Source organism: Rattus norvegicus, chromosome 4 (genome assembly GCF_036323735.1).
Source record: "Rattus norvegicus strain BN/NHsdMcwi chromosome 4, GRCr8, whole genome shotgun sequence".
In the NCBI taxonomy this organism is placed as follows: domain Eukaryota; kingdom Metazoa; phylum Chordata; class Mammalia; order Rodentia; family Muridae; genus Rattus; species Rattus norvegicus.
The window spans coordinates 121,642,806-121,669,676 of NC_086022.1; the positions used below are offsets into that span (position 1 = coordinate 121,642,806).

At 42.7% G+C, this 26,871-nt stretch overlaps 1 protein-coding gene and 1 long non-coding RNA gene across 7 annotated transcripts in view; one reads left to right on the plus strand and one right to left on the minus strand.

Annotated features, from left to right (window-relative positions):
* The window catches only part of Aplf (aprataxin and PNKP like factor), a 52,181-nt gene that overhangs the window by 15,006 nt on the left and 10,304 nt on the right, over positions 1 to 26,871 (minus strand). For 4 of the 6 annotated variants that reach the window (XR_005503300.1, XM_017592824.3, XM_008763076.3 and 1 more), the window contains 6 exons: positions 22,692 to 22,864; positions 18,879 to 19,035; positions 18,477 to 18,612; positions 14,669 to 14,853; positions 4,790 to 5,145; positions 241 to 366 (listed from right to left, as the gene is read on the minus strand). Coding sequence is in view for 5 of the 6 variants with exons in the window: in XM_017592824.3 (XP_017448313.1) it covers positions 241 to 366; positions 4,790 to 5,145; positions 14,669 to 14,853; positions 18,477 to 18,612; positions 18,879 to 19,035; positions 22,692 to 22,864 (1,133 nt within the window). In the remaining variant the exon portion in view is untranslated. Of the gene's footprint in view, positions 1 to 240; positions 367 to 4,789; positions 5,146 to 14,668; positions 14,854 to 18,476; positions 18,613 to 18,878; positions 19,036 to 22,691; positions 22,865 to 26,871 lie in introns of those variants that run through there. The other 2 variants (NM_001173382.1, XM_039108164.2) reach the window with 2 other exon arrangements.
* LOC120102330 (uncharacterized) overlaps positions 1,451 to 26,871 on the plus strand; it is a 31,052-nt gene continuing 5,631 nt past the window's right edge. The window contains exons 1-2 of the long non-coding RNA XR_005503699.2: positions 1,451 to 1,570; positions 24,822 to 24,926. This is a non-coding gene — a long non-coding RNA (uncharacterized LOC120102330). The remainder of the gene's footprint in view (positions 1,571 to 24,821; positions 24,927 to 26,871) is intronic.

Here is a 26,871-nt window from a genome sequence, read left to right on the forward strand (position 1 = left end):
TGTGTTGGGATGTTTTGTAGATGAACCTGATTGTGTTTTAGACAGAAATACAGAAAAGCTTCAGGTACTTAAAGGATCAATAACGACTTAGAATTATATGAGAGAAAACCTATGTTCAACACAAATTTAATGAAAACTATGCTGCAGGCTCGAGACAGGGACTGCTCCAGTCAGGCCGTCGTCTGGCCTGCCTAGGAAGCATTTAGGGAGAAGGGCAGCCACATGGCTCAGCCTCCTTACCTGTAACAAGATGCCCCATAGGGACACTCAGGCCTGTCACCAGTCACGCCTTCGTCTGTGACAGGTACAGCTCCATAGTCACTATCACCAGGGTGGCTGAAGTGTTGAAAATGGAGCGGATTCTTCCTGTGAGGACAATAAACATATTGTCAGAGGGAAAAACAACAGGAAGCTATGGGTCTGTAATGGTTGCACAGTGAAACCAACCAGTATATGGTTATTCTGAAAGAGACCAAATGCCTTCGCTGATAACGTAAACACAGGTGACACCCCCATGCCATGCTGATGACCAACCTGACATCTGGCTGTTAGAAAACTGTCCAGGAATGCAGCCATGTGAAGAAAACTCTGGGTGCTTGTGAGAACGAACACTCCAAGAAAACAAAGGCATGTGACTTCAGTTTATTCAAAACTCAGAACTGATCCTGGAATATGGGTCCATGCTCCTCCCAGGGGTAGCAGATAAGAACGAGTTTACTTCCAATACTCGTTATTGCTTGTTGCTGCTACTCCATTAAATGTTTAAATTTTCTATGCCTCTATGGAAAAACACATTTTTGCCGAGTGCAGCCAGTTCTTGTAATTGTATTCAGTTTGATCTCACAAGAACTTTACTCCTGTGACCTTTCTTAACCTCCATAAATTGTCTGGGGTTCTGAGTTAAGTTGCCTACTGTGTGAGACTTTGGTCCATTTCATTTATAGCCTCATTATCCCAGGTCCCTCCCTCTCTTGAGCAGGGACAGTGAGTCAGCATGGACTCTCAGAGAAACAGTTTCTAGTGTCATATGAGCAGTGACATGTAAAAAGGACAACTTGCAAGCAGTATGTCGTTCACGTGGGTATCGAACAAACATAAGCATCTACAGCCTTTAAAGATTCTATGGTCTACGGTAAGATAAAAACATTACCAGCATTCTAGAAAGACCCCATGTTTCTGATCTTATGACTACACAAAGTATACTGTCCTGTCTTCTAAAAACATTCTTCAAACTCTTTGGACCAGGCTTTCTTATGCTCTTAAAATTTATTAGTAGAGTTTGAGTGCCTTCTGTTTATGTGGGGGGTTTACCCTGGTAGAAATTTAAAATGAGAAATTGTAGGGGTCGTTCTGATGCTAAGGTCCTGTTCCCCAATTGGTTCTTGATCTATCATTAAAGAAGCCATGGGCCAATTGCTGGGCAGAAGGGATGGGTGGGACTTCCAGGTCCCTGCAGGAAGAGACATATGCAGGAGAGAGAGAAGAGGGAGAGTTTCCAAAGCTTTGGAGAATGAAAAGCCAAGGAGCCATGTGAAATCTGGGGCAGAGAGGCCACAGGCCACTTCTACAGGTAGGCAGTTGGGGATGTTGAGTGGTGACTAAATGTAACTGAGCAGGTGGAGGAGAGGTGTGGAGCTAAGAGTGTCGATAAGGGCATGCTTCTCCAGACGGGAGATAAGCAGCGCCCAGCAATTGTACCAAAAAGGCAAGTTGAAATTGAACAACTGTGTGTCTGGGTTTTTCATCTGCAGATCTGATATTATCTGTGTAGGGGTTGGTAGCATGCTCTGTTTCTAGAGCTTAGGCAGGGAGGCGAAAGCCACACAGAACAGGAAATGAGAAAAGTACACTTATGTATTTAAAATAACAATGAAAATATTCTCACATATTATTAATAACAAATCTTAACATCTTTAAACATCTTCTTTGCATTTAGCTTTTCATCTATATTGCAGGGGCAGGGGTGCAGTTCACTCTTCCCCTGGCCTGGGTGTGTTTTAGGGACCCGACTTGGTGGCAAGTGCCTTTACCCACTTAGTTTGAATTCTATTGCTGTGGCAAAACATCATGACCAAAAGTAACTGGGGGAGAAATGGGTTTTCTTCCATTCACAACTCTTAGGTCACAGTTCATCATGGAAGGAAGTCAGGGCAAGAACCTGGAGGCAGGACCTGAAGCAGAGACCATGGAGGAGTGTTCCTTCCTGGCTTGCTCACTCTCCAAGGCTCGCTCAGCTTGCTTTTTTATACAACTCAGTGTCACCTGCACAGGGTTGACACTGTCCACAATGTGCTGGGTCATCACACATCAATCAATCACGAAAATGTCCCACAATCTGACCTACAGCCCAACTTTATGGAGGCATTATTTTTCAATTGAGATTCCCTCCTCTCAGATGACTCTAGCTTGTGTCAAGTTGACAAAGTGATGATGATGATGGGGGGGAGGAGGAGGACGGCGATGATGATGAAAATAATCATCTAGCATCACCACTGAGCCATCCCACTAGCCCTTACATACCTTTTAGTGCCAATCTAAAATTCACGAGGATGTAATGCAAGCTTAAGAAAAAGCAGTTGGCCTTTCCTCCTTATCTCTGCATTTGATCATCAACAACAATAATGTTCTGTGGCCTCTAGGGACCACTGCATACTTATGAGAATCACAGTCTAAACATCGTAACATTTGCAGGGAAACGGAGGGAACTGCGAATCAGCATGTGATGTGAAATGAGTCAGACTGAGATGGGCAAATGCTACACTTTTCTCGGATGCGAAACCTAGACTGGGGCGGGAAACTACAAGAGGCTGAAGAGGAAGCTGGATCTTCAAGTAGAAGGGAAAGAGCGAAGGTGACTTAATGGCTGTGAGATGAAAGCAGAGAGGGGTTACTTGGGAAGGAAAGGGAACCAGCAAGTTAGGGGAGGGTAGGAGGAGCATGGAGAGCCAGGCATGGTGGTACACACCTTTAAGCCCAGGACTAGGAGTCAGGGGCAGGAGGATTACTGTGAGTCTGAGGCCAGCCTGGCCTACACAGTATGTTCCAGGACAGCCAGAACTATACCATATATAGGGAGACCTTGTCTCAAAAAACAAGAAGGAGCATAGAGGACACCAGAAGGGATAAATTATAATAAATTGTAATAAAATATATGCAAACATTATGATAAAACCCATTACTTTGTATATTAATTTTTAAGAATTAAGACAAAAAACAGAGGAATGTAAATTTAGAAAATCTAGAGACTTGGGGTATTACCCGTTTGATAGCAGGGAGAGTTTACAGCAATAACACTGAAGCTGTAATGATTTTATAGATATGTATCTTGTGGGTATGTGGTGTATCTCAAATTCAAAATGCCATTCTCCCCGCTTGTTTATAAATATAAACATTTCAATAAAAGTTACTTCTCCTCTTTGTTACAAATACAAACACTTTGATTTAAACAAATTTCAGGCATTCTTTATTTCAAAACTATTAAAAGTTAGTTACTGCCTAAGGCTAAGAGTGATTAAAACTAAACTATCATTATAAAGTATAAGTAAATAAATTTTTATTTGATAAAACATTTACACCTTATAACAAAAGGAAATGACAGGCTTGAATACTGCTATTCATTGAATGTGTGTCCCCTCAAAACTCCTGTGTTGGAAGTGCTAACCTCCAATGTACTTATGAGAAGAGAACTAAGGCTCAGTGAGGTGATCATGCTAAGACCCTAACAAAATGCCTGGCATCTTCCTAAGCGAGGAGGAGACACCAGAGGAAGCCCTGCAGAGAGAAGGCACTGAGGATGCCGCCACCCTCAACACTGGCAGTGCCCAGAACAGAGAGAAATCAAATCTCTGAAGTCAGGCACACCAGTCTGTGGTATTCTGTTATGGCTACACAAGCCAACTAACACAAGCACAAAACAGGACTTTCCAAACCCACAGTAAGGGATGGTTTATAATCTGCTGTATATTTTTACATTACATTCTAGGCGTAAGGACATTTCACAGACAAAATCATGTATAAATCTAAAGCTCATAACAGTTGAAAGTAAAAAATATAGCTATTCTAATGCTAAAATGACAATATGTTTTAAAGAGTAGGAGAGTGAGAAATGAACAGAATCCATGGTGAATGTGCACTGTGTACATACATGTACAGCACTGTGCACACACATGTACAGCGCTGTGCACACACATGTACAGCGCTGTGCACACACATGCACTGCACTGCGCACACACATGTACTGCACTGCGCACACACATGTACAGCACTGTGCACACACATGTACAGCACACAGCACAGATTGACAAGCGGGATGCCATCAACGGAAACAGGTTATGCCACACTCTCAAACTGAGATTATGATTTGAATACATAAAATATGGATCCATAAAATCTCATTTTCCTAATTTTCAAGGGAAGAAAATTTCTATTTTATAGAAAAATGTGAAGAAAATAATTAAATACAATATAACGCCTAAACACAATCTAAAATTACCTTAGTAGACGAGTGCAATAATTATTTCCAAAAGCATCTCTTTAAAATTAAGCTATTCAGTAAGCAGGTATTTACGCCTGGTCTCCCCAGTATCAGGCCCTTGCATTAGTCAGCATGTCTACACTTAAACACTTACGTCCCCATTGCATCCTAAGAGCTCCTGGCAGGACTTCCCAGAATGCACAGCGGGAAAGTGCCTGATGGTAAGGCCGTGGTTTGTTAGGCTTTGACACACACAGTACAAAACAGCAGAGAAGTAATGGGCTGAAGGGCCGCCTGCAGGTCCCTCCACCTTACCTGTAGCAGTTGGCCCCATACATGCAGGACGTCCTCCGGACCTTGCTTTCCTCTGAACAGCCTAGCACTGAATCGGCGGTGTCTGTGTGCGAAGCACCAGGACTGGAGGGAGCAGAGCTGGACTCGGGATGGCATCCTTGGGATTTCTCAAGAAATGTCTTACTTTGGACACCTGCACGACACTTGGGATGGCTCATAGTCTTGTCCTTGTCATTCGTGGTTGGTTTGGTGACAGCTTTATGTTTAGGGGCCTCACCTAGTTCCTCTGCTGAAATTGTGTCACTCAGTTTATTTGCCTTCACAATATCCATATCCGGGTCACTTACTGTGATTGAAGACGATGATTCTGGCACATCCTGTAAAAGAAATACAGAAACGGTATCATCAAAAAAGGCAAACGCTAGACAGTGGTGGCACATGCCTTTAATTCCAGAACTTGGGAGGCAAGAGGCAGACAATCTCTGAGTTCAAGGCCAGTGTGCCCTACAGAGTGAGTTCTAGGATACCCCAGGCTACAAAGAAATATATAAATTAAAGTTTAAAAGGGGGTTGGAGAGATGGCTCAGTGGTTAAGAGTGCTGACTTTTCTTCCAGAGGTCCTGAGTTCAATTCCCAGCAACGCATGGTGGCTCACAACCATCTGTAATGGGATCTGATGCCCTCTTCTGGTGTGTCTGAAGACAGCGACAGTGTACGCGTATATGTAAAATAAATAAATATATTTTTTTAAAAAAAAGTTTAAGAGGACAAAAATACAAGTTTAATGTTACAAAATAACCTTAAAACTTTAAACTTATTTTAAAGCAACTAAAGATAACCATTTTCTGTTTTTAGTTTAGAAACTTGTTAACAAAATCAATTTACAGATATAATGAACCTTTAGGACTATGTCAGATACTAGTAAAAATAGCTAGAAAACATACAAAGGAAACTGGAGAAGATGTTCTATTTCTTCTTGCGTTGTTTGGTTTTGCCTTTTTCTTATTTTCTGAGACAGGGTCTAACTGTGTAGCCATGGCTGTCCTGAAACTCACTCTGTAGACCAGGCTGGCCTAGAACTCACATACATGTGCCTGCCTCTGCCTCCCAAGTGCTGGGATTAAAGGCGTGCACCACTACCACCCAGCTGCTAGAAGACACTCTACTTCACTGTCCATGACCTCATTCAGAAAGCTCTAACTCTTACTTATGAACTGGATAGGACCAGTTCATAAGGTCCCATTCCTAGCTGAGGAGCTCCAGGCAGGAGATGGCTTACAAAGAGTCACTTTTCTTGAGGGATGAGCCTCCTGGTAGGCTGCCCACATCCTAGTGGTTAGCACTTTGCCCATGTGCATATAGGCAATACTAACTGGATTCAGTGGGCTATATTATAATATACTATGTATGTTATTAATAATAACACAGGGAAGAAGAGAAGAACATGAATTTGAGAGGAAGTACCAGGGCATCCAGGAGGAGTTTGGGGGCAGGGTAATTATTATCTCAAAAATTAAAAAATATTGACAAAAACGGTATGCTGCACCAAGGAGATATTTTAATCGCCACTGTGTGCCTTTTACATTTGTTCTGGCCATCAGCATACTGAGTAAACCTAAAGAATCATGTAAGTACATTCTATGGAGCAGACACATTTAACACGAGTCTCCCGGCTAACCTTGTCAAAGCTATGCGGAGTAGCAACAAGCACATGAATGTTCACCTCAGTTTCTAAGTAAAGGTTTGGGGCTGTCGGCCTCCATCTGGCAAAAGCTGACTTTAGTATTAACAGATAGCTAATACTTCAAATTTCTTGATATATTATTCACCTGGCTTCTTTTGGACTAATTATTTAAATGTTTCAATAGTTTTAAAAGAAACTGTAACTTCAAAATACTACTCATACTGGCTAATCACATTCTCGATGGAGTGTGGGTCTTGTCATGGCTCTGCACAGCGGCAGATAATCTAGCGAAAACAGCCAGCTGGCCATTCCTTGTATTGCCCCCGCCCTTGGATGGTGGCATCTCCATGCTACATCTCTCTAAACCATACACTCTACTTCACGTTTCCCAACCACACCCCACTCCCATCCCCAGGCCACCACCTGGACATCAGGGCTGGGAATTGAAAAGTCCTCATCTACCAGCCTGCTTGACAGTTCTCCCCATTTCCTTCATTCCTGTCCAGCAGTGGGCGAGTCAGTAAGTCTGGCAACTAAGCAAATAGCCCAGAACTTGTTATTGTTCCTGTGGCATATTTAGGCTCTGCAAGTCATTCTCTATCCTTAGTTAGGAAGGACATCAGAAGCCCTGGCTCCCTGTGCCTTAAAGGGCCCCAGCCTCTAGGAGTCTCTGTACAAGCCTGGAGGTGAGAGGGTAAACAATTCTCATGCCCGGGAGGACAGGGGTGATCTTCACTGCTAAGGTTCCTTCCAACATGGGATACTGTGGTTCCAGCAGAAGTTGGGTGGGTCCCATTCCACATCTTATACAGCTTATTTCAGAACAAAGAAACACATTGGAAAATGATAAATTAGAATACATCCTTCCTATAAAATATTGTGGAGATGTTAAACTAATGGATGCAAGGCAAGGCTTGCCTTTAAAAGGTGGCTTTATTATCTTATTGATTTTTTTTGTAGAGGTAGGGCACGCATGCCCACGTACACGCATGCAGAGGCCAGAGCAAGACCTCTGACATCTTCCTTCTTACTCTTCACAGCACTAGCTTGAAACAGGATCTCCTGGATCCAAACTGCCTTTTTTGGCTAGGCTGCTGGCCAGAGAACTCTCAGATCTGCCCTCCCTTCCCTCCAGTGTGGGGTGACAGGCAAGTGAAGCTGGGCCTGGCTTTTCATGTGGGTGCTGGACACGTGAACTTGGGTCCTTGTGCTTTCCGAGTAAGTGTTCTTACCCATTGTGGCATCTTCACAGCCCCTCTAAGATGTTTTTAACTAGAGCATGGTATCATTCTACGCTGGCATTTAATGTTTTAAGTCACCTCTCACTCCACCACCCCCCTTCAAAGGTTTTGTAGCAGATAATGACTATTACAGACATCCACAATCAGTCAGAACACAGACGAGTGACAGTGGGTTGCCCAAACCCGACTCCCACACCAAAAGCTCAGGGTTAGTCATGAAGACAGGGCAGGTATGTCATAATGCCTGCCATAAAACAATGTCCACTAGGCATGACAGAGAAGCTGGACCCACCAAACCTCAACGACACAGTTGCCTAAATGGGACCATTTGCTATGCCAACATAGATAAAAGAAATTTATCAAGGCCCCACCCCTACGACGAGCTACAGGCAACCAACTGCTGCTGAGAGGGAGAATTGGCTTCCTCCAGGGCTGAGACCTCTGACCAGGTATACAGTCCCTAGGGGGAAGGCTTAAACGCATGTACATACAAGCAACCCTGAATGTAGGTGGTGTGTGTGCACGTGCTTTTAACAATAATTAAAGAGGAAAGGGGTCATAAACTTGAGTGGGAGTGGGGGGAGGCAAGTAGGAATGATGTAAATACAGTATTCAAGCATGAAACTCTCAAAAAATTTAAATTTAAAAAAATGTTCTCATAGCAGAGTCAGTAACACACACCTATCATCAAAGTACTTGGGAAGCTGTGGCAGAAGGATCAAGACAAAAGCCAAGTTGAGTTATAAAGAAAGGCCATGTTGAAAATAAATGCAGCATCTTTGTGTGTGTGTGTGTGTGTGTGTGTGTGTGTGTGAGAGAGAGAGAGAGAGAGAGAGAGAGAGAGAGAGAGAGAGAAAGCATGTGTTTGCCTGAATAAATCCTGGTGAAGAATTTGTAGTGCTACAAAGATCAGTACGACAGTGGGACTGAAGGACAAGTCTAATGGGAGTTTTCATCTTTAATAAATATGGATATTCTGTTTGTAATACTATACGCAATTATTTGACTGAGTTAAATAACAAGACAATAACTAGCATGCATTACTCTGCTATTTACAAGTGAAGATCAGAGGATGAAATATATCCCATCCTAGTCCAACTCTCTGTAGTTCCAAGGATCACACAGAAGAATCAGTTTTATTGCAAATTAACCTTTACTTCCTCACAAGGAACATGCATAAATGCTGACTTTCTTAGAGAAAAAAATTTTTAAATCACAGATGTCAATACTGTAAATTAGGGGATTTCAAATAAGAGAGACAGCTTGGCATGGTGGCATACGCCTTCAATCCAGCACTTAAGAGGCAGAGGCAGGCAGATCCCTATGAGTTTGAGGCCATCCTGGTCTACAGAGGGAGTCCCAGGGCAGCCAGGATTATGTAGAGAGACCTAAGACAGCACCACATCCAACAAAATAAAATAATCAAATAAGAGACACAAAAGTTGGAAACCATAATGTTCTTTATGGAACTCCATGCAATATTAATACATAGACTCCTTGGCATTCAAGAATTCAACATTCTTGGTTTCAATTATTCATAAATGATCCCAAAATCCATTATACACAGTAATTTTTAAGTTTGCTGATACATAAATTTGATCTGTGCCAATTCCAAAGCTCATGGGCTTAAGGAAGACACTGACCTGGTGGGTAAGGGGATAGGAAAAACGTAAGGGACACCTACGAGTAGGAGAATGAGAGCTTCAGATCTACTAAACGCCCACCTCTACTTATTTACTATTTGATGGACAGGTTAAAGGACTAAGCCTGGGGGGCTAGAGAGACCTGGTAACAGTAGAAAGACCACATAAGAAGTATAAGTGTGTGTCTGAGACTTCAGAGATCATGAGGCTAGTGGTCCTTTGAGGAAGATCAGAATATACTCTGAAGACTGTTAAAACAGCTTGTCGACTTGTCTACGAAGCACTTCCCTGCCCCTCACCCATCTGATGTCAGCGTATTGCAAGGGGTGGAACAGACCTTCCCTCTGACATAAATTCAGCAAGGTGATTTGGCACGAATGACCATGCTGATATGTTGCCCTAAAAGTCCTGCATCAACTCCATTAACATTCCCAGGAGAACAATGGAAAACTCCACTTCATACACAAGCCTCAGACTGGTGGTTCAAACACTAGCTAGGTGTTTCCTCCTGGGAAGCCTCTCCCTGAAACTGAAGATGTCAACCTGAAATCCTACCTCTGCATCCTCTAACATGTCTTAACATGTCTCTAACATGTTACCCATGACCCCTGCTGGAAATATTCTCCCCCCTCCGCTTCCCAGACCCAGTTTTCAGATGTCGAGCGTGGAAGCTTTGCTTCTCAGATACTTTTCCAATCAGATGCCTCGCTGTCCCCAAGTGGCTCAAACTCTGCATTCTACATCACATCACCATGACCACCATTCCCCTTCCCTGTCCCGGAGACCCTACTTCGTCTCTTCCAGTCTCTCTCTAGAGACTGCAAGGGCCTGTGGTGAACACATTTTCAGTCCTTCCTCCTGTGAAGGTTCCCACTTGCCCTTCTATCCAAATCTCTGTGAGCAGCGGTAGACTGTCAGTCCCTTACCCAGAGTGCTTAGGACCAGAAATGTTTAAGATCTCTGAGGTTCGGAGCATGGAGTACTTGTAAAGATTTACAGTGGAGCGACAAAGTCTGAGACTATCCAAGTCCCAAGTGAGTTGAGGAAGTTTCGGATTTTGAGGTATTTTAATGTTTTTACTTTTGAATTAGGGGTTCTCAAGATGGATTTGTTCCCCCTCACTCTCCAACTTATACTCACCCTGTCATCTGCCTGGGACCTCATAACTTTCTAGGACCAAAAAATTCCATTGAAATGGCATAATACAATCCTAGTCCTTGGCCTTAAATGATCTGAAAGCCCTTTTTGTTTTTAAACACAGTATGTTAGTTTGTTTTTATAAGCTTTCTGACCTTGAAAAAATACAGCAGGAATAAAATGCTGGTTTCACAAAAACTTTTGATCAAGAAATCTCTTAATAATACCCAAAGATACATAACATATCTTGTCATAATACATTTAAACTTCATCCTAATCCTCTGATCTGACAGATGGCTATGCTGAATTTTTTTAAGTTGAATCAAAATGTGTATGTGTGTGTGTGTGTGTGAGAGAGAGAGAGAGTGTGTGTGTGTGTGAGTATACATGTGAGTGTGTATGAGTGTGAGTGTGTATGAGTGTGTATGAGTGTGCGTGTGCATGTGAATGTGTGAGTGTACATGTGTGTATGAGTATGATAGTGTGTGAGTATGATAGTGTGTGAGTATGAGTGTGTGAGTGTGCGTGTGCGTGTGAGTGGAGTGAATGTGCATGTGTGTGTGAGTGTGAGTGAATGTGTATGTGAGTGTGTGTGTGAGTGTGTGTGAGTGAATGTGCATGTGAGTGTGAGTGAATGTGCATGTGAGTGTGAGTGAATGTGCATGTGAGTGTGTGAGTGAGTGAGTGTGAGTGTGAGTGAGTGTGAGTGTGTGAGTGAGTGAGTGTGTGTGCGTGTGAGTGTGTGTGAGTGAATGTGTATGTGAGTGTGTGTGTGAGTGAATGTGCATGTGAGTGTGAGTGAATGTGCATGTGAGTGTGTGAGTGAGTGTGTGAGTGAGTGTGTGAGTGAGTGAATGTGCATGTGAGTGTGAGTGTGTGAGTGAGTGTGTGTGTGTGTGTGTGTGTGTGTGTGTGCGTGTGAGAGAGAGAGACAGCCCCTGCTCACACTGTTTGGAGTCTCACAAGAAGACTAATCTGCACTACTGCTACAAATGTGCAGAGGGCCTAGGTCAGTCCCATGCAGGCGGTTGTCAGTTCGGTCCTTTGAGCCCGGGTTAGTTGATTCTGTGGGTTTTCTTGTGGTGTCCTTGCCCCTCTGACTTCTACAATCCTTCCCCCACCTCTTCAGCAGGATTCTCCTCTGGTAGTTCTTAACTTTCCCCTCCTGGGACCCAGCTGTCGGGTAAAGGCATTTAGTCTGGATTATCTAATGGTAAGAGGAGGGAGGCACAACCGCTCGCAGATATCCCATCAGTCCTTACAGAGCACTGTTCTTGTAAGTGGCCACTTAGGATGCTCTAGCCACAGCATAAAATATGTCATAAAAGAAGTGTCCAGCTGAACCAGCCAACTCAGTAGACTTTGTAAGAAATAACAGGTCATTGTGCTAAGTGGTAAGGTGTTGGGCTTGCTTTGATAACAGTAAGCAATGACTAATCATTTAGGGAGACCATTTTGAAGCAGCTGTTTTGGTTGTGCTTCCTTCTGCTGCCTGTGGCAGTTCTAATTAGATTGTGTAAAAGAAATGCTATGGCCTTAATCAGACTAGGTTGCTTATAGGTGATGAAAACATATTCTCTCAGCTTTGGGTTCCGGGAAGACCATGATAAGTTGCTGGCATCTGATGTGAGATTTCCTACTCCGCCATCTTACGGCAGAAGGCAAGAGAAGACAAGCATGTTCTGACAAGATGGTAGACAAGAAGATGAGCCCTTGTGTCCTCCTGTGGCAGCAGGGCGAGAGGAGTAACCCACTCCTGCCATCTGTCTTAGCAGCTTTAACACGCTCATGAGTGCAGCCTCCCAGGCAAGCACCTGCAAAAGCTACTGCACAGGGAGAGTGGCTTTCACTATGGATTGTTAGAGGAGACAGAAACACGGAAACCACAGCAGGCCTTTCGTCGATCAGTTCAAGAGCCCTCACTCGGGCCATGAGCTGGTCAGTTACAGAAGACCCGTGAGGCCTGATAAAATCCAGCACTACAACTGAACGACTGACTTCATGGAGAGGCGGATACTAGTCACAAAACTCGCACACAATAGGGAAATCTGCTGTACACAAAAGCGTCTACTTCTGAGCCTAGGGCTTCCTAGCAGTAAACTATGGCTGTCAGTTTCCTGCAGGTACTGAAGGATGGCAGGTCAATGGTTCTCCTCCTTGAGTTCTTACTGCAGTACACTTAAGGCACTGCTTATAAACAGGCAGGAAATGGGCCAGAAGGTTACTCCTGTGCTTTCTCTCCAATTCTTTTTTCAGTCTTTCTTAAGAGAATATCTACTCTACGGGATACTGCTCTGGGTTCTTATAAGGTCCACACAGCCTCCACGCATCAGACTAGATGGGACCAATCTTTCTAGTTTCTTTGTTTCCTCTCAGAGTGAGCTTGTCTCCTGTTCTTCTCCATGCTATCCCATCAGGACTGGCTGCTCTTCAGGGATGAGAACTAGGACAGGAACCTGGCAGACATGGAGGACCTGGCTTGGGCCTTCAGCCTCAGCCTTGTTCTCTGTTTCAACAGAGCCCAGCACAGAGATTGAGAGCTTGGGCCTCTTTTCTACTGAGCAAAGAGAAGTGAACCTCTTAAGGGCAGAGCAGCCAGCCAAGGGGAGCTCTTGGGTCCCTCCTGCATCTGTTATCCACTCCTGATGTCATCAAGGCCTCACAAACACTGAACAACTCAGGTCTGCTTTCTTCTGTCCCCTACTGTGAACTAAAAGGGTATTTCCTAAAGTCTTTCTTTCAATTATCAAACTTAGTCAGGATGAAGTATTATCAAAACATACATTCTCCTTGAAACTAAGTAATTTCTTATAAAACAGGCAAAGTGAATAGATTCCCCACTGTTCAAGCAGAGTATATGAAGTCTAGAAGCTTAAGTAAGACAAGTTCTACTTTGTTAAGATCCACAGGCAAATACAGATGGGCCAGAATTCATCTTATTTGATTACACTTGACCCCATTGGTAAATTAGGACACTGAGTCTTAGAGACGGGATCCACTTCTCTAGCTAGGAGAGGCGCTAGGGAGTCTGGTCTCTCCTAGGAGAGGACATGCGTGTGAACGTAGTACTGAGAATGATCTCGAGGACGACTTCTGACCTTTCAGTGACCCAGTGGATCCTGTGCCAAGGCAGGCCCAGCATGACTTCCTGAGACTGAGAGAACCACAGAGCTCAGCCAGTGGCCTACAAGTCCATGAAAATCATCACCTTAAGCTACCACTCTGAAAGGAGGAAAAATGTGAAGACTTTCTGTCCTGGGGCCACCTCTCAATAGAAGTTAAATGCATGAGTATGTCCAAACCTTGTGCAAGTCCAGGCTACCCAAAAGCCAGCATAGTGGGTAGACTCCGGGTTTGAACTCTCAGCAGTGAGGAGCTCTTGCATTGGTAACTGCTGAGAGGGGAGGTCAGTTCTCTCCAATGATGTGACCCCTGGTAGATCAAGTACATATCAGTGCAGACCTCACTCCTCTGTGTACAGCGCTATGTGGACTTGACGGGCGGGGGTCAGAGAAGGAAAAAACTCAAGTAGGTGGCTAGGGATAGAAGGATGGGAGAGTGGTTATGGGAGATGAGGGAATATATAATATGAAATTCCCAAAGAATAAATAAAAGTATTGTTGTTTTTAAAGTCTGCCTTATTTTAATAAAATGTGCTATAGCTTCCAGGTTAAAAAATAAAAATAAAAATATCATGTAATAAACAGGCCTCATTTCTTTTTAAATACCCAGCATCAAGGAATGCCAACTCAGGCGGACCACTCCAGAAGACTGTATACACTGAGAGAGGAATGACAGGCCTACAATCACCACAGAGCCACAGTAGAGTGACCCGTGCTCTGTGAGGATCCATTCCACTATCCGTCTCCTCACTACGCTTACCCACAGTGCTTCTGTGAAGTCCACAGAGGCCAAATTAAAACCAGTGCCAAGAGATCTCCACCTTTCTCTAGTCTGAAACATTGCTCTACAATGCAAACTATCCCTCTATATTAAACATTATATTTCAGTAAAGCAAAAAACTGAGCTAGGTTTTATCTACATAGACACAGAATAAAAGGCAGCTTAGTTTCTTTTTTATAAACCCAGCACATGATTCGTGCCCGTCACTTGAACTTCTCCACAGGGCTGAAAGGAACGGTTATTCCTATCTCAAAATCCAGACAAAGAAAATAAACAACACAGTTTTAATCACCTCGGGTGAAACAGCCAGTCCTTCTTGGTCAGACCTTCTCCATTTCTTCCCAGGGTCTTGTTTTGGTGACACACTTTTTGAATTTCCTGGTGGAATAAACCGCTTTCTCCCACGCCACGATGTATTTACTGGGGTTTTATCTTCATGGGTTCCTTCTTTCCCATCCCTCTGGATGGCATCCTTATCTGACACACACACAAACACCCAAACACAAAGAACAGGAAGAAAATTACTCCCTGTATCTTCAAAGGTCGATACTCCATATAGCCAAAAAGGATCAAATAGCAAGTGGTTCACAGGCTGGCGGACGGCTCAGTGGGTAAGATAATTTGCTGTGCAAGCTTAAGAATCTGAGTGTGGATATCCAGCAGCAAAATGAGAAAAAGAAAAGAGAAGGGGAGGGAGTAGGGCTTTGTGGACCTGTAACCCTAGCTCTGTGTGAGAGGAGAGGCAAAGACAGATCACTTGGGATTGATGCCAGCAGATGAAGTCAAACTCCAGCAAGTTCCAGATTCAGTGAGAGGTCCCATCGTAAGGGATTATACCTGAGTGACAGAGCTGGACACCTGCAAAGTCCAAATCACATTTACAGAAATGTCCACTGGGAAACACCTATTTACAAATCCCACAGCATTACACAGCACGGTGGCTGAGAACTCCTGCCCCAGAGTTCAGCAGGCCGAGATGCATGGGGCCCACTGCAACTGTTTCACTGCAACTCTCAGAATGTCTTTTACATCTGCGAAAGGGAAACTGTAAGAACTCAGTCACTAGAAGTAAGTGACATAAGATGTGATCTAATAGAGGCCCTGACACATTAGCTATAATTTTTTTTAAATTGTAGCATTAATTTTCTCTAAGAGAAAAGCTCACAGAGTGACCTAATGGATTTTATATCCTGAATGCCCACCATCAAGTTAGGATCCAACTTAAGTTATTTGAAATATAGGTTAGAAACTCCAAAACCTCAGAAAGAGAATGCCCTCTGTACTCTGTAAACTGAAAAGCCTCAGTGACAATGGACATCACATTGGCATCATATACGGTAATCAAAGTTCAATAGTCGGTGAGCCTCAGTGTCCCCATCTGACAACCAATCCATAGCCATCTGATCCGAAAAGATGAAGCAGACTTCGTACTAAGAGGAAATATCCATGGCTGGTGTGTCTGCTACGCTGCACTGAGAGCCCCATGAAGGTGACTTTATGTGCCCTGAAGACTGTGAAATCCTTTGACTAAGTGGACTACGGACATAACCGAATTTTGTCTGAAGATTCCCTTGAGAGCTCAGGAAGAAGCAGCAAAGGATCTTCAGTCATTGCTGTTCTAAGGCAGAGATGAGTAATCTTTTCCTAAAACAATAGAGAGAATAGAAAGCTCTGTCCACGGCATGTCTACGACAGCTACTCACCTCTGCCTTCACAGCGGAGAGCAGCATTAGATACAGCCAGGGGAGCGGGGCTGTATTCCAACAGAGGCTTACTTATCAAAGTAGGCAGGGGCCGGATCTGGCCGATGGGCCTCCTTCTCTTGGCCTTATTCTGAAGAACATTCAAGGGGCCCACAGCAGTTCAGGGAACAAACAGCAAACTGGCTTAGGGAACAGAGCGAATGAATGTGTGTTCTTGACACTGGCAATGTCTCAGCTCCAAGAGTTTGGGCAAAGTCTTCCCTGGATGTTGACAATGTGTGCAGAAACAATTCAGCACAGCTTTCTCCCCCAGGATGTTTATGGCCTGAAGACCATTCTCCTACAGAGGCACTTCCTAAAGATATTAACTAAGCCCGCCTCCTTGTTTAGCTGCACGTTATTATCCCACCTCCTGTTCAGCTGTATGAAATAACCTGACCCATCCCCAAGACTATGCAATTCAGCGAGTGTCTGTGTTATCAATAGGAATATCAATCATACCAAAGTGGAAGTAATATACAGGAGTCACCTGGTATCCAGTTCTAGAAATAAAAGTTCATCCATTTTGAACTGCATGTTCTTCTGAGTAGTATGCTAAAATCTACACTATCCTGCTCCCTTTTTCTTAAACGTGAGTCTCTGGCATATTCGCACTAGTGAACCTCACTATCAGATCTCACACTAGTGAACCTCACTATCAGACCAACTGTTGTGTGGTGCTTGTACTCAAGCACCATTATTTTACTGAAATGTCTCCAAGCACAAGAGAGTCACACTGGCCATTTGCTACAAATGGATGTTTAGTACATCTCAAGTTTCCCACGGGACTGTGCCTTAATGCTCGTGTGATTGGGGTTGGAAGTGGGAACTTTGGGAAGCGTTTAGGTCATGAGGATGAGCCCCTCATGTGAGGATACTAGATGTCTGCTCTTCTACCCAACTGTTTGAGTATGAGTGTGTGTGTGTGTGTGTGTGTGTGTGTGTGTGTGTGTGTGTCAGTGTCTGGATGTGACATGATATATAAAGGAGATAGCTATCGATGAGCCACATCTTAGACTTCTGGCCTGCAGAACTGTGAGAAAGTAAATGTTTTTTACTTTTGCTTTGCAACAGTACTCTGCTATAGCAGGCAGAAACAGAAGAGCAACATTCTTCAATACATTTCACCAGGCCAGCAAATACATTAAAACCCCTAAAAAGACTTTATACTAAAATATAATTAATTATATGTGGATACCACTTAAAACAGTAATTTAAAAAAAAAACCTTAATAAATAAAAGCGATATTAAGAAAGAGAAACTCTGCAGAGGGTGCAGGTGAGGTGAACTTTGCTCAGCAAGTGAGGCCCTGAGTTCCAGGCCTAAAACTACAAAACCAAATCAAACACAAAACCGCCCAGAAAAAGTGATTTATCCGAAAGAGTGAGTCTGATATTCAAAATGCTAACAATGCGTAAGAAAGGCACTTAACTGTTAACATTTGTTAAAACAGCCACCCTAAGAAAATCACAGAAAATAACGTCAATACGAAAAAGAGAATACATTTAAAACCTTTATTTTTTATTAACAAACTTAACGAGGGAAAGGCTATTTCTATCAGAACTAAGGAAAAACGTTTAATATCATCAACGCTTGTCAAAACTGTACCGGAAAAAATTGTACACAACTTGGGTGAAAAGAGAAAGGAACAAAGAAAACTTTTAAAAACAAACTGGGAAGAAGAAAAATGCTATATACAAAGACAGGTGCTCCAGAGGCTCTACAAAGACCTATTAGGACCAGCGTATGCTTTAGAGAATCACAGTACAGTATGAACACACAGACGCTGCTTTTCTGTCCTACAGTGCTGTGAAGGAAACCTAGGGCCTGACGCTGACAAAAAAGCATTTTAAAAATGCGGCAACCGGTGCATACCCAGCAGAAAGGCATGAATCACTGAGGTGTCTACTGTGACAGTGAGCTGGACTGGGCCAGGATCACATGAAATCGTAGCACAAACACTGTGTACCTGGCATTGCCCTTTCATCTCAGATGTGACACCAACAGTCCCATCTGAGAATATTTATTAGCAGCGCATCTGACAGTAAGAGGACTATCATATGCTCAACAAGGTAGCAACGGATAGAATGCCGTGAGACGAATGCTATAAAGTGACAGCTTATGTTTTAACCTTACACGTAGGTTAGCAGGTGTGGCAGGCCCACACCTGTAACACCACACTCAGGAGACTGAGGCAGTTTAAGATCATGTCTCAAATAAATAAATAGAATGGAATTTAAGTCCCAGGCTAACCTACATCATGTGCAACCACCGTTCTACATCTATTAGCTGAGAAAAACCTTGACACTGTCTTTAATGTTTCCTTGAGACGCAACATTAACAAAAACAGAAACCTACCTCCTCCACCCTCAGCAGGTGTGGAAAGGTTTTGATCACTTAGACTTCCTGCTAACATCCATGCTGGGAGGATTCTTTTCCTGTGGGCAGGATCTGGCTGGTGCTCACTGAAAGCTCGGCAGTCACCTGAAGAGGACTAAAAGAACACCAGAAGTTGTTTCCTGGAGACAACCACTCATCCTTGATTCTGAAAAAGGATTCACTTTGAAGAAAATTAGCATTAACATAGTTATCCACAATGGTTAGAGTTCTTACAAGAAATTCATTACCTATTAGCTTATGTGTCAATCTAGTGTGGCCTTCTCTAGAGACTAACTTAAAAGCCCAGGGCGTTGTAACGTGCATGATTTCAGTTGTCTTTTCTCTCCTTGAAATAAGGACCAGGTTAGAATGGGGTCTTACGTCTCTCGCCATAGGATCTATGGGGGGACACTTGGTCTTCGTTACTTCGGGGCTTCCTTGCAGCTGTGAGGCACCAGCCGCCTTATCAGGTAAGTTAACCACAGGGGACTTCCGCATCTCATTCAATATATCATCTTCATCGAGCATCTGACTGTTTCTACAAAATAAAACGGAACTTGGTTTTCTATCATTAATAACACGTCTGGTGGCAGCCTCGAGGTCATCCAGTTCTATGCTTCCGAGGACTCCTCACTGGGGTGTTGGGCTCCCTCTGTCCAACTGAAACCTAAAAGCACAGTTTATACTACAATAAAAGTTTGTCATATATTATCACATCTTGCATTAGTCTTTGGCCAGGGCCAAAGAGATGGATCAGCAGCTAAGAGCACTTGCTGTGGACCTAGGTTGAGATCCCAGAACCCACATGACGGCTAACAATTGTCTGTTACTCCAGGTCCAATGCCCTCTTCTAGCCTCTGAGGCTAACAAGCACATATATAGTGCACTCACACACATATATGCAAACGATCACATCCATAAAATGAAAATAAATACACCTTTAAAACTGAAGATAAAAGATTTCAGAAATGTGTGTCTAAAGAGACTGATGGACAGCTTTAAATTTTTTCTTTCAGTGGTTTTAAAATAAGGACTGACCTCTTTCAAAGACAGACTTGAACTCCAATGGTAGGAAGCACAGTGAATGACAGGAACTGTCTCCCGTTCCAAGATTATCCTGTATTTGCTTACCCACTCAAAAGCAGATCAACATCCAGTTTGTTTCCTCGCCTTGACTATTACAAAGTCACATGTTTTCAATTTGGGGGCATAAAGCTAACAGGGCAGTGTGAGGTCATACGGCTGCTTTTATTTTTAAAAGTCTAAAGAACCAACAATATGGGCATTCCAAGGAGAATGAGCTGTTTCATAACACCACACAGTATATGAGAATTCCAGTTTCTCCATATGCCAATATCAACGTTTTCTAATGTCTTTGGTTACAGATGCCTAGTCGCTAAATAAGCATTTTTTTTCAAATTTTTAAGAGTATCTCATTATAGATTTGGCTAAACTTCCCAGTGGCTAGTAGTACTATCTTTTCATGCCTATTTTAGGATATATTTATTCCAATCAGCTGAACAGATTAAAATCAGGTTTCCCTTTCATTGTTGAGTTGTGACTGCTTATATACTCTAGATGTAGATGGTACAGACATATGTGATTTACAAATATTTTGTCATTCAGTTGTGCTTTTTGTTTCTTACTGTTCTCATAAGCATACACAGTTTCAAATGGGAGGAAATCCGATTTACCAAATGCTAATACTTCGCTGTTAGACTTGTAAGGCCATCACCTGACGCAGGGTGGTAAGGATTTATATATATACGCCCCTCTTCAGATTTGGGTGTCTAATCCATTTTGATTTTTATGTGATATAAAGTGAAAGTCTAACTTCACTTGTTCCTGGTGGATATCAGCTCTTCCAGTGCTGTCTGGACAACTGACTTGATTAGAATTGGTGCCTCTGCCCATGGTAAAGACCGTAAAAGCAAGGGCTCATTTCTGAACCCTCAACTCCACTGAGCTATGTCTGCTGTTACGTCAGAAATAATGACTGCACTTTGTAGCAGGTTTTGAACTTGGGAAATGTGAGTTCTTCAGTAATCATGCTCATACTTAAGACTGTATTGGTAGTTAAGTCATCCTTAAAGGTTCCAAATATAACCTAAATTATGTTCAAACATGCTGCTTATTTTCATCTTTAATATGAAATATGCTAATACAAAGAAACTGATTAAAAAGAATTACAAATGATTTTATAAATTTTTCCTTTCATTTTCCTTGTACTGTGACTAGATTTTTCTCATACAATATATTCTGAATCCCTATCCCCTCCCCTCTGAGAGCCTCCCAGCTCCTCTCCCATCTAAATCCACACCCTTCTGTAACTACAAATGAGTGCTAAAGCTTTTCATTGTCACATTAAAATGAGATTTCTATCCACATTTTATTGCTTTGTTCGGAATTAGTTCTTGAAACCAGCAGTTGTTTATATGGAATGTAAGTGCTAAGAATTTCAGTACTTGGGGCTGGAGAGATGGCTCAGCGGTTAAGAGCACTGGCTGCTCTTCCAGAGGTCCTGAGTTCAGTTCCCAGCAACCACATGGTGGCTCACAACCATCTGTAATGGGATCCGATGCCCTCTTCTGGTGTCTGAAGACAGCTACAGTGCACTCATATAGAAAAAATAAATCTTTAAAAAAGAGATTTATTAAAAAAAAAAAAAAGGACTGGATCCTTAGCCAAGGTGACAGCAGAGAATTTCAATACTTAAGAAAAAATAAGTTAATATGACAAGAAACTGCTGTACTTTGCTTGAGACTATCGTGAAGAAAATCTCCCTAAAGGACAAAACTGTGTTGCTTCGTTCTGCATCAACAGTGACGTTTCACCAGGGAAAAGTCTTACCTTGTCACAATGTCACCCAATCTGACAATTGAGCACCAAGACCCACTCTGCACCCTCTGCTGGGGATGCAACAGGAATGCAAGATACACTTTACAACTTGTAACTTTCCTCATGGAACTAACACAAACACACTCGCTCTCTCACCCTCTCCCCACCCCCCTCCTCCCCTCCCCCCCTCCCTCCTTCCCTATTCATCCCAGTGTAAGACGACTGCAGGTTGACTTCGCCGCCCTCTGGGCACTTGCACAGTGGGCACCCACACGGCCATTCTGGAGCGGCAGTGGGTAGTCTGTAAGAACATCATTCTGGAAATACTGGTCTGGAACGTGGACCTGTTATGTAACCCTAGGCAAGTCTCGAAACTTCTCTGTCTTCTTCAGCTGCAGCAGAGATATCAGCGGTGGGAACCCCTCACAGTCACTGTTATGAAGACTTCAATGTTCAGACACATGAAGCTTATGCCACACTTAACAGTGGCTACTCCTAGCAGCTGTGTTTGGCAGTTTCCTCTCCTTCCCTTCCTCTTCTACACTCTATAAAAAACACAGAGATGACTGAGCCCTTAACTGCTATAATCTTCCTTCAAAAACCAGAACGCATGGCAGCCCTCAGATAACATCGGAAAACAAGACAGCCCTCCTTATCCTGAGTCTGGAACATCAACTAACATAGAGCATGTGAACTGCTGGAATGGAGACCTGCAAACAAACACTGTGCTTGTCTAAAGGAATACAGGGATTTATTTGCCCGGGGGGTTTCGAGTTTCCAGTCAGGAAAAAATAAAAGACAAAGAAAAAGCCCGCGCCTGATGATGAAGATGCTGCCTTAGGACCCTCGGCACCCGGCCATCCTCTCCATCCCCAAGATGCTCTTCTGGGGAGAAGAAAGACCCCTCCACTTTTTAGGGTGTTGGCTGCTGAGTACACTTGCTTTTCTACCAACTCTCTGCCTTACATTGGCTTTTCAGTGCCAAGCAGATAAACACAGGTCTGATAACAACAGTTTTAAGTTTTTGATATAGTAACAAATGCAAAATAGAGGTTGATTCCAAAATCAGAAAAAAGTCAGAATACCTTAAAAATTAAGAAAGCTAAAAATTCAAGAAAACATGTAACTAATTTTCTGTTTTGAGGAAACAGGAATACAAGGTGAGAGCCAGCACACATCAGAGCAAACACCACAAGGCATAAGTTTCCAAAGCCAGTGTTTTCCAGAAAAACAAATTATGTGACTACCGCAGCCCAAATACAGCTCAACCCTGGAACGATTTTCCTGAAGCATTTGTGACGGTGGAGGAATGGGATACAAACCGCTACTCACTTGCATCTCGCCAGGCAACCTTACCTCAGAGTACTCTCCACTTCCACTTCAGATTGTGTAGAGGAAACACGGAAAGCGTACTTGTCAAGTAACAAGGAAAAGCTGTCCCCAGGATGCAACCGGCTCCACACGTGGGTCTCCATTGGCGAGAGCTGGCTCTTCTCCGAGGACTGGTGGAAACATGGGTTCTTGTGGACCTAATCAAAAAAAGAAAAGAGCGAGGCAGCAGCCTGTGAAAAACACAACTGAACAGGAACTGATCCACAATTCTGGTATCAAAACAATTGAGTATAAAATTACACGTAAAAGGTTAGGAAGCCTGGGACCTAGGACCATAGCATTTACATATGAAAAGGGGCTCTGAAAGAATCCAAGATAACAAACAAAATCATCATTGATGAGTTAAATAAAGTACTCAATGGATAAGAAAGACTAAAAAATAAACAGTTCTCCTACAGATGCGTCCCCACGTCTATCCCAAATGTACCTGTCCCAGCAGCAGCACTTGCTTGCCATGGATCCTCTAATAACTTCTGACACAGTTTAAAAGTCAAAAACCATGAGGCAGGAGCTGATGAGCTAATCTCTCAAGCGTCACTGCTCTCTTTGCAGTTATCTTGGAAGGACAATTGTACTTTTAAATAAAACTCCCTCCATGACAATCATTTAGATTGATTACAAGTAGTAGTTGACACATATCAAAAACAAAACTATTACTACACTAATTATCTTACATTATATTTTCCACTGGCTGCCTCCAATTACCAAAGATAGTTTCCTCCAAAATAATTTTTAAAATATATTCTGAAAGGCACTTCGAAAATTGCAAATACAGGAGCTGGTGAGAAGCCTTAGCAATTAAAGATGCCTGCCTCCAAGCTCGAGGACCTGAATTCAATCCCCAGGACCCAAACAGAAGGATTAAACCAACTTCATCAAGTTGTCCTTTGATAGTCACATATGTGCCATGCATGCACATGTACACACACACACACACACACACACACACACACACAGAGATATGTGTATGTATGTATGTATGTATGTATGAATGTATACACATGACTCCCTAAGAATGAAGAACAGCGTCATTTATGCCATAACATAGCCAAAGGAATCAAGAAAACTTGGTTTAAAACATCAAACCATCAGCCAGTTAATAAGTCTACCCACCCGAAGAGTGAACCAATGTTCCTTAATAATCTTTTTCATAAACTGTTCATACAGTGGACTCTAGAAGTAAAAACAATATTCCAAAAAATATATTGATCAATTCTTTAAGTTCAGCCTACATACATACAATTTAGAAAGTTAAATTCATCAAATTACATGCATCTAAGTTTTTAAAAGTTATAAAGCAGGCGAAGCCCACAAGTGAAGCTATGAAAATACTATAAATCCCTCATGCCAGTAAATCTGCAAATAAGCCCAAATGCAGCCATATTGTAAAGAATATATACCAAACAGACGAAAACACATATGTTTATAAGTCAATGTGTGTGGCTTCTTCAAAAGCAGTTTCCTAATTACTTACTGCCACACCCACAGACTAGTGCATCTCTCAAACCTCACTAAAGGATCTCTTTTTGCAGTAGACAGTGATTAACCCAGAGACTCGCAACTCATCAAGGGACTATGCAGAGAACGAGCGACTATGGAATGTTTAGCCCTAAAGCAGACATCTAGGTCACACCTCTCCTCCTAAGACTTGGGGATCATCTCCACAACCTAATGATAAGACTGAAGGCTGATCATGAAGCTGGGGCCCAACAAGAAGTTTCCCTCGTGCTGACTAGCATTCATGGTGCTGAAATCAGTTTAACCCAGCTCTGAACCCTGGGACCTACAGCAGAGACCTGCCTGCAGGGCAGAGTGGCCTGAATGTTAGAAAGTAAGCAAACTGCAGGAGATGAACCCCATACCCAACACTGCTAAAGTAGACAGGGACCTGAGATTAGATAGATTAAATGGTTGTTAATAGTCTAAACATTTTTCATCTAAATCACTAAAACGCCTTAAAGTAAATGAGCAATTTTAACACCAGAAAAAAATTTTAAAGAAAATACCGAATAGTTATAGAATCATGAATCAGAATTAATAAAGTGGAGAAAAAATTACTCCATAGGATTAAAAGATCTCTAATTCCCGTTTCAGAAGTTGCTGACTATTTAAGATCGGGCCTTTCTCAGAACCTTCAGTTCTGGAACTCTAAGTTGTTAAACGCAGTGTCAAGTTTCAAAAAACAATACCAAGAAAAGGGTAAGAAGATATTTTCCTTTCTCCTAGATCTAAGGGTCATGTTTACTGGAAAATTCCACTTATTTATTTATTTATTTATTTATTTATTTATTTATTTATTATTTAATGGTTATAATTTAAATGCTTTACTATTTGAAACTCTCTTTTCCTGTCTATAATCTGTACTTTTTAAGTTTTTGTGAGGGGTTACACATGTATGGGAGTGAGCACTCTTTCCACCTGAGACAGCAGCCCTTGTTTCCACACAGTTCTCTCATCTCTCTGCAGGAGTGCTCAGCTTAGGGGAACACATCACTGAACTGTTTACTTGGGTCTGGAGTCTACTCAAGACTTTAGGCTTGTTGCCAAGTGTTCTTTCCTACATATCTCCTTGGCTCCAGTTTCTAATAAGTCTAGTACAATCTAGTATTCAAACGATACCAGTAAAGTCATACACTGTTGCCTTATGATTGGAATAAGGTCTAATACTGACTCAGTAATGGTGAAGTGTGTCTTCAAAGAAAACAATTTTAACTGGACATTGCCAAATCCTATGTAGAAATCTGACTCACTGAGCCCTGGAAAAACTTAATGAGAAAATTTTCCATTAACGTATTCTTTTATCTGTGCACATTTATATTATCTGCATTCTTAACACAGCCACAGAAGTAAGAGTATATCTGACTACTTTTCACCCAGCTGTAAGGAGAACTCAGTCCCTGTAATGAGCTAATTGAGGAAAGCGTCTAGGGCTGGGGAGACAGCTCAGTGATTAGGAGCATGGGCTGTTTCTTTGCAAAGGACCCAGGTCTGATTCCCTGCACCCACATGGTGGTGCATAGACATCTATAACTCCGGTCCCAGGGGATCCAATGCCCTCTTCTGGTCTCCATGGGCACTGCACACACATGGAACACAGACATACATGCAGACAGAACACTATACACATTAAATAAATAAATTTTACCTATTTTAGGTTGTAGAATACAGATGTCTTTCATTAACACTAGGAAATTTTTAAATAAACTTGAAATCTCCATCCATTAGTAAACAGGATGGTCTCCTAATAATGTGCTTTTGATACACACACACACACACACACACACACACACACACACACACACACAACACAAATAAATGTAACTAAGACTTTACATATGTTGTAAAAATTATATTGGTTTATTTCTCTGCACATTCCTATCAGTTGGGTTTGAATATTAACAACACAGTCCAGAAAAGTCTAAGAGTTCATTTTAAAAAAAAGAAATCCACTCATCAGCACTCTTAGAGGATCCACCAATCCAAAGCTGAAGTATTGGTGTCCACTCCCCCTGAAGGGTTAAAATTTCTAAAAGTTAGTCATGAACAAAGTCCAGACATGCCTGAGAGAATTTGAGATAGGGCTCTCTGGCCCGACTATCAACTCCCAAGGACACTGGCCATCTGGAGCCACCCCCTCCCCTTCCTTCACTCCCTGAGGATGGGTCATCCCCCTGCTGCAGTGAGATGAGTTGCCCTGCCCATATTGCTGAGATGCTAGATTACACGTATGCTTTGTTGATGTAACTCCGTGCCAAAAGTAACTGTGCACCCTTTGTATTAGCCAATTATGTGTATTCACACGAAACCCCTGGTTTTCCCTATATAAGCTCCTGCCTAGAGAGGCTCGGGGCTGGACTCAATCTCCTGTGTGAGATACGTGTCAGCCCGAGATCTCGTAAATAAAACTGCCTCTTGTTGATTACACCAAGACCGGCTTCTCGTGTTTCCTGGGGGTACCTCAACCCGTGACTGGAGCGAGAGTCTCCCCAAAATCTGGGGGGTCTTTCATTGGGGGCTCGTCCGGGATAGGAGCGTAACCCCCGGAGATCCGAATGCCTCTTGGAGGTACGTTAGTGTGAGTGCTGGAAAGCGGCCGCTGTGTGAGTGTGAGAGTAGTGTGTGTGTGAATTAAGTCCTGTAGTCT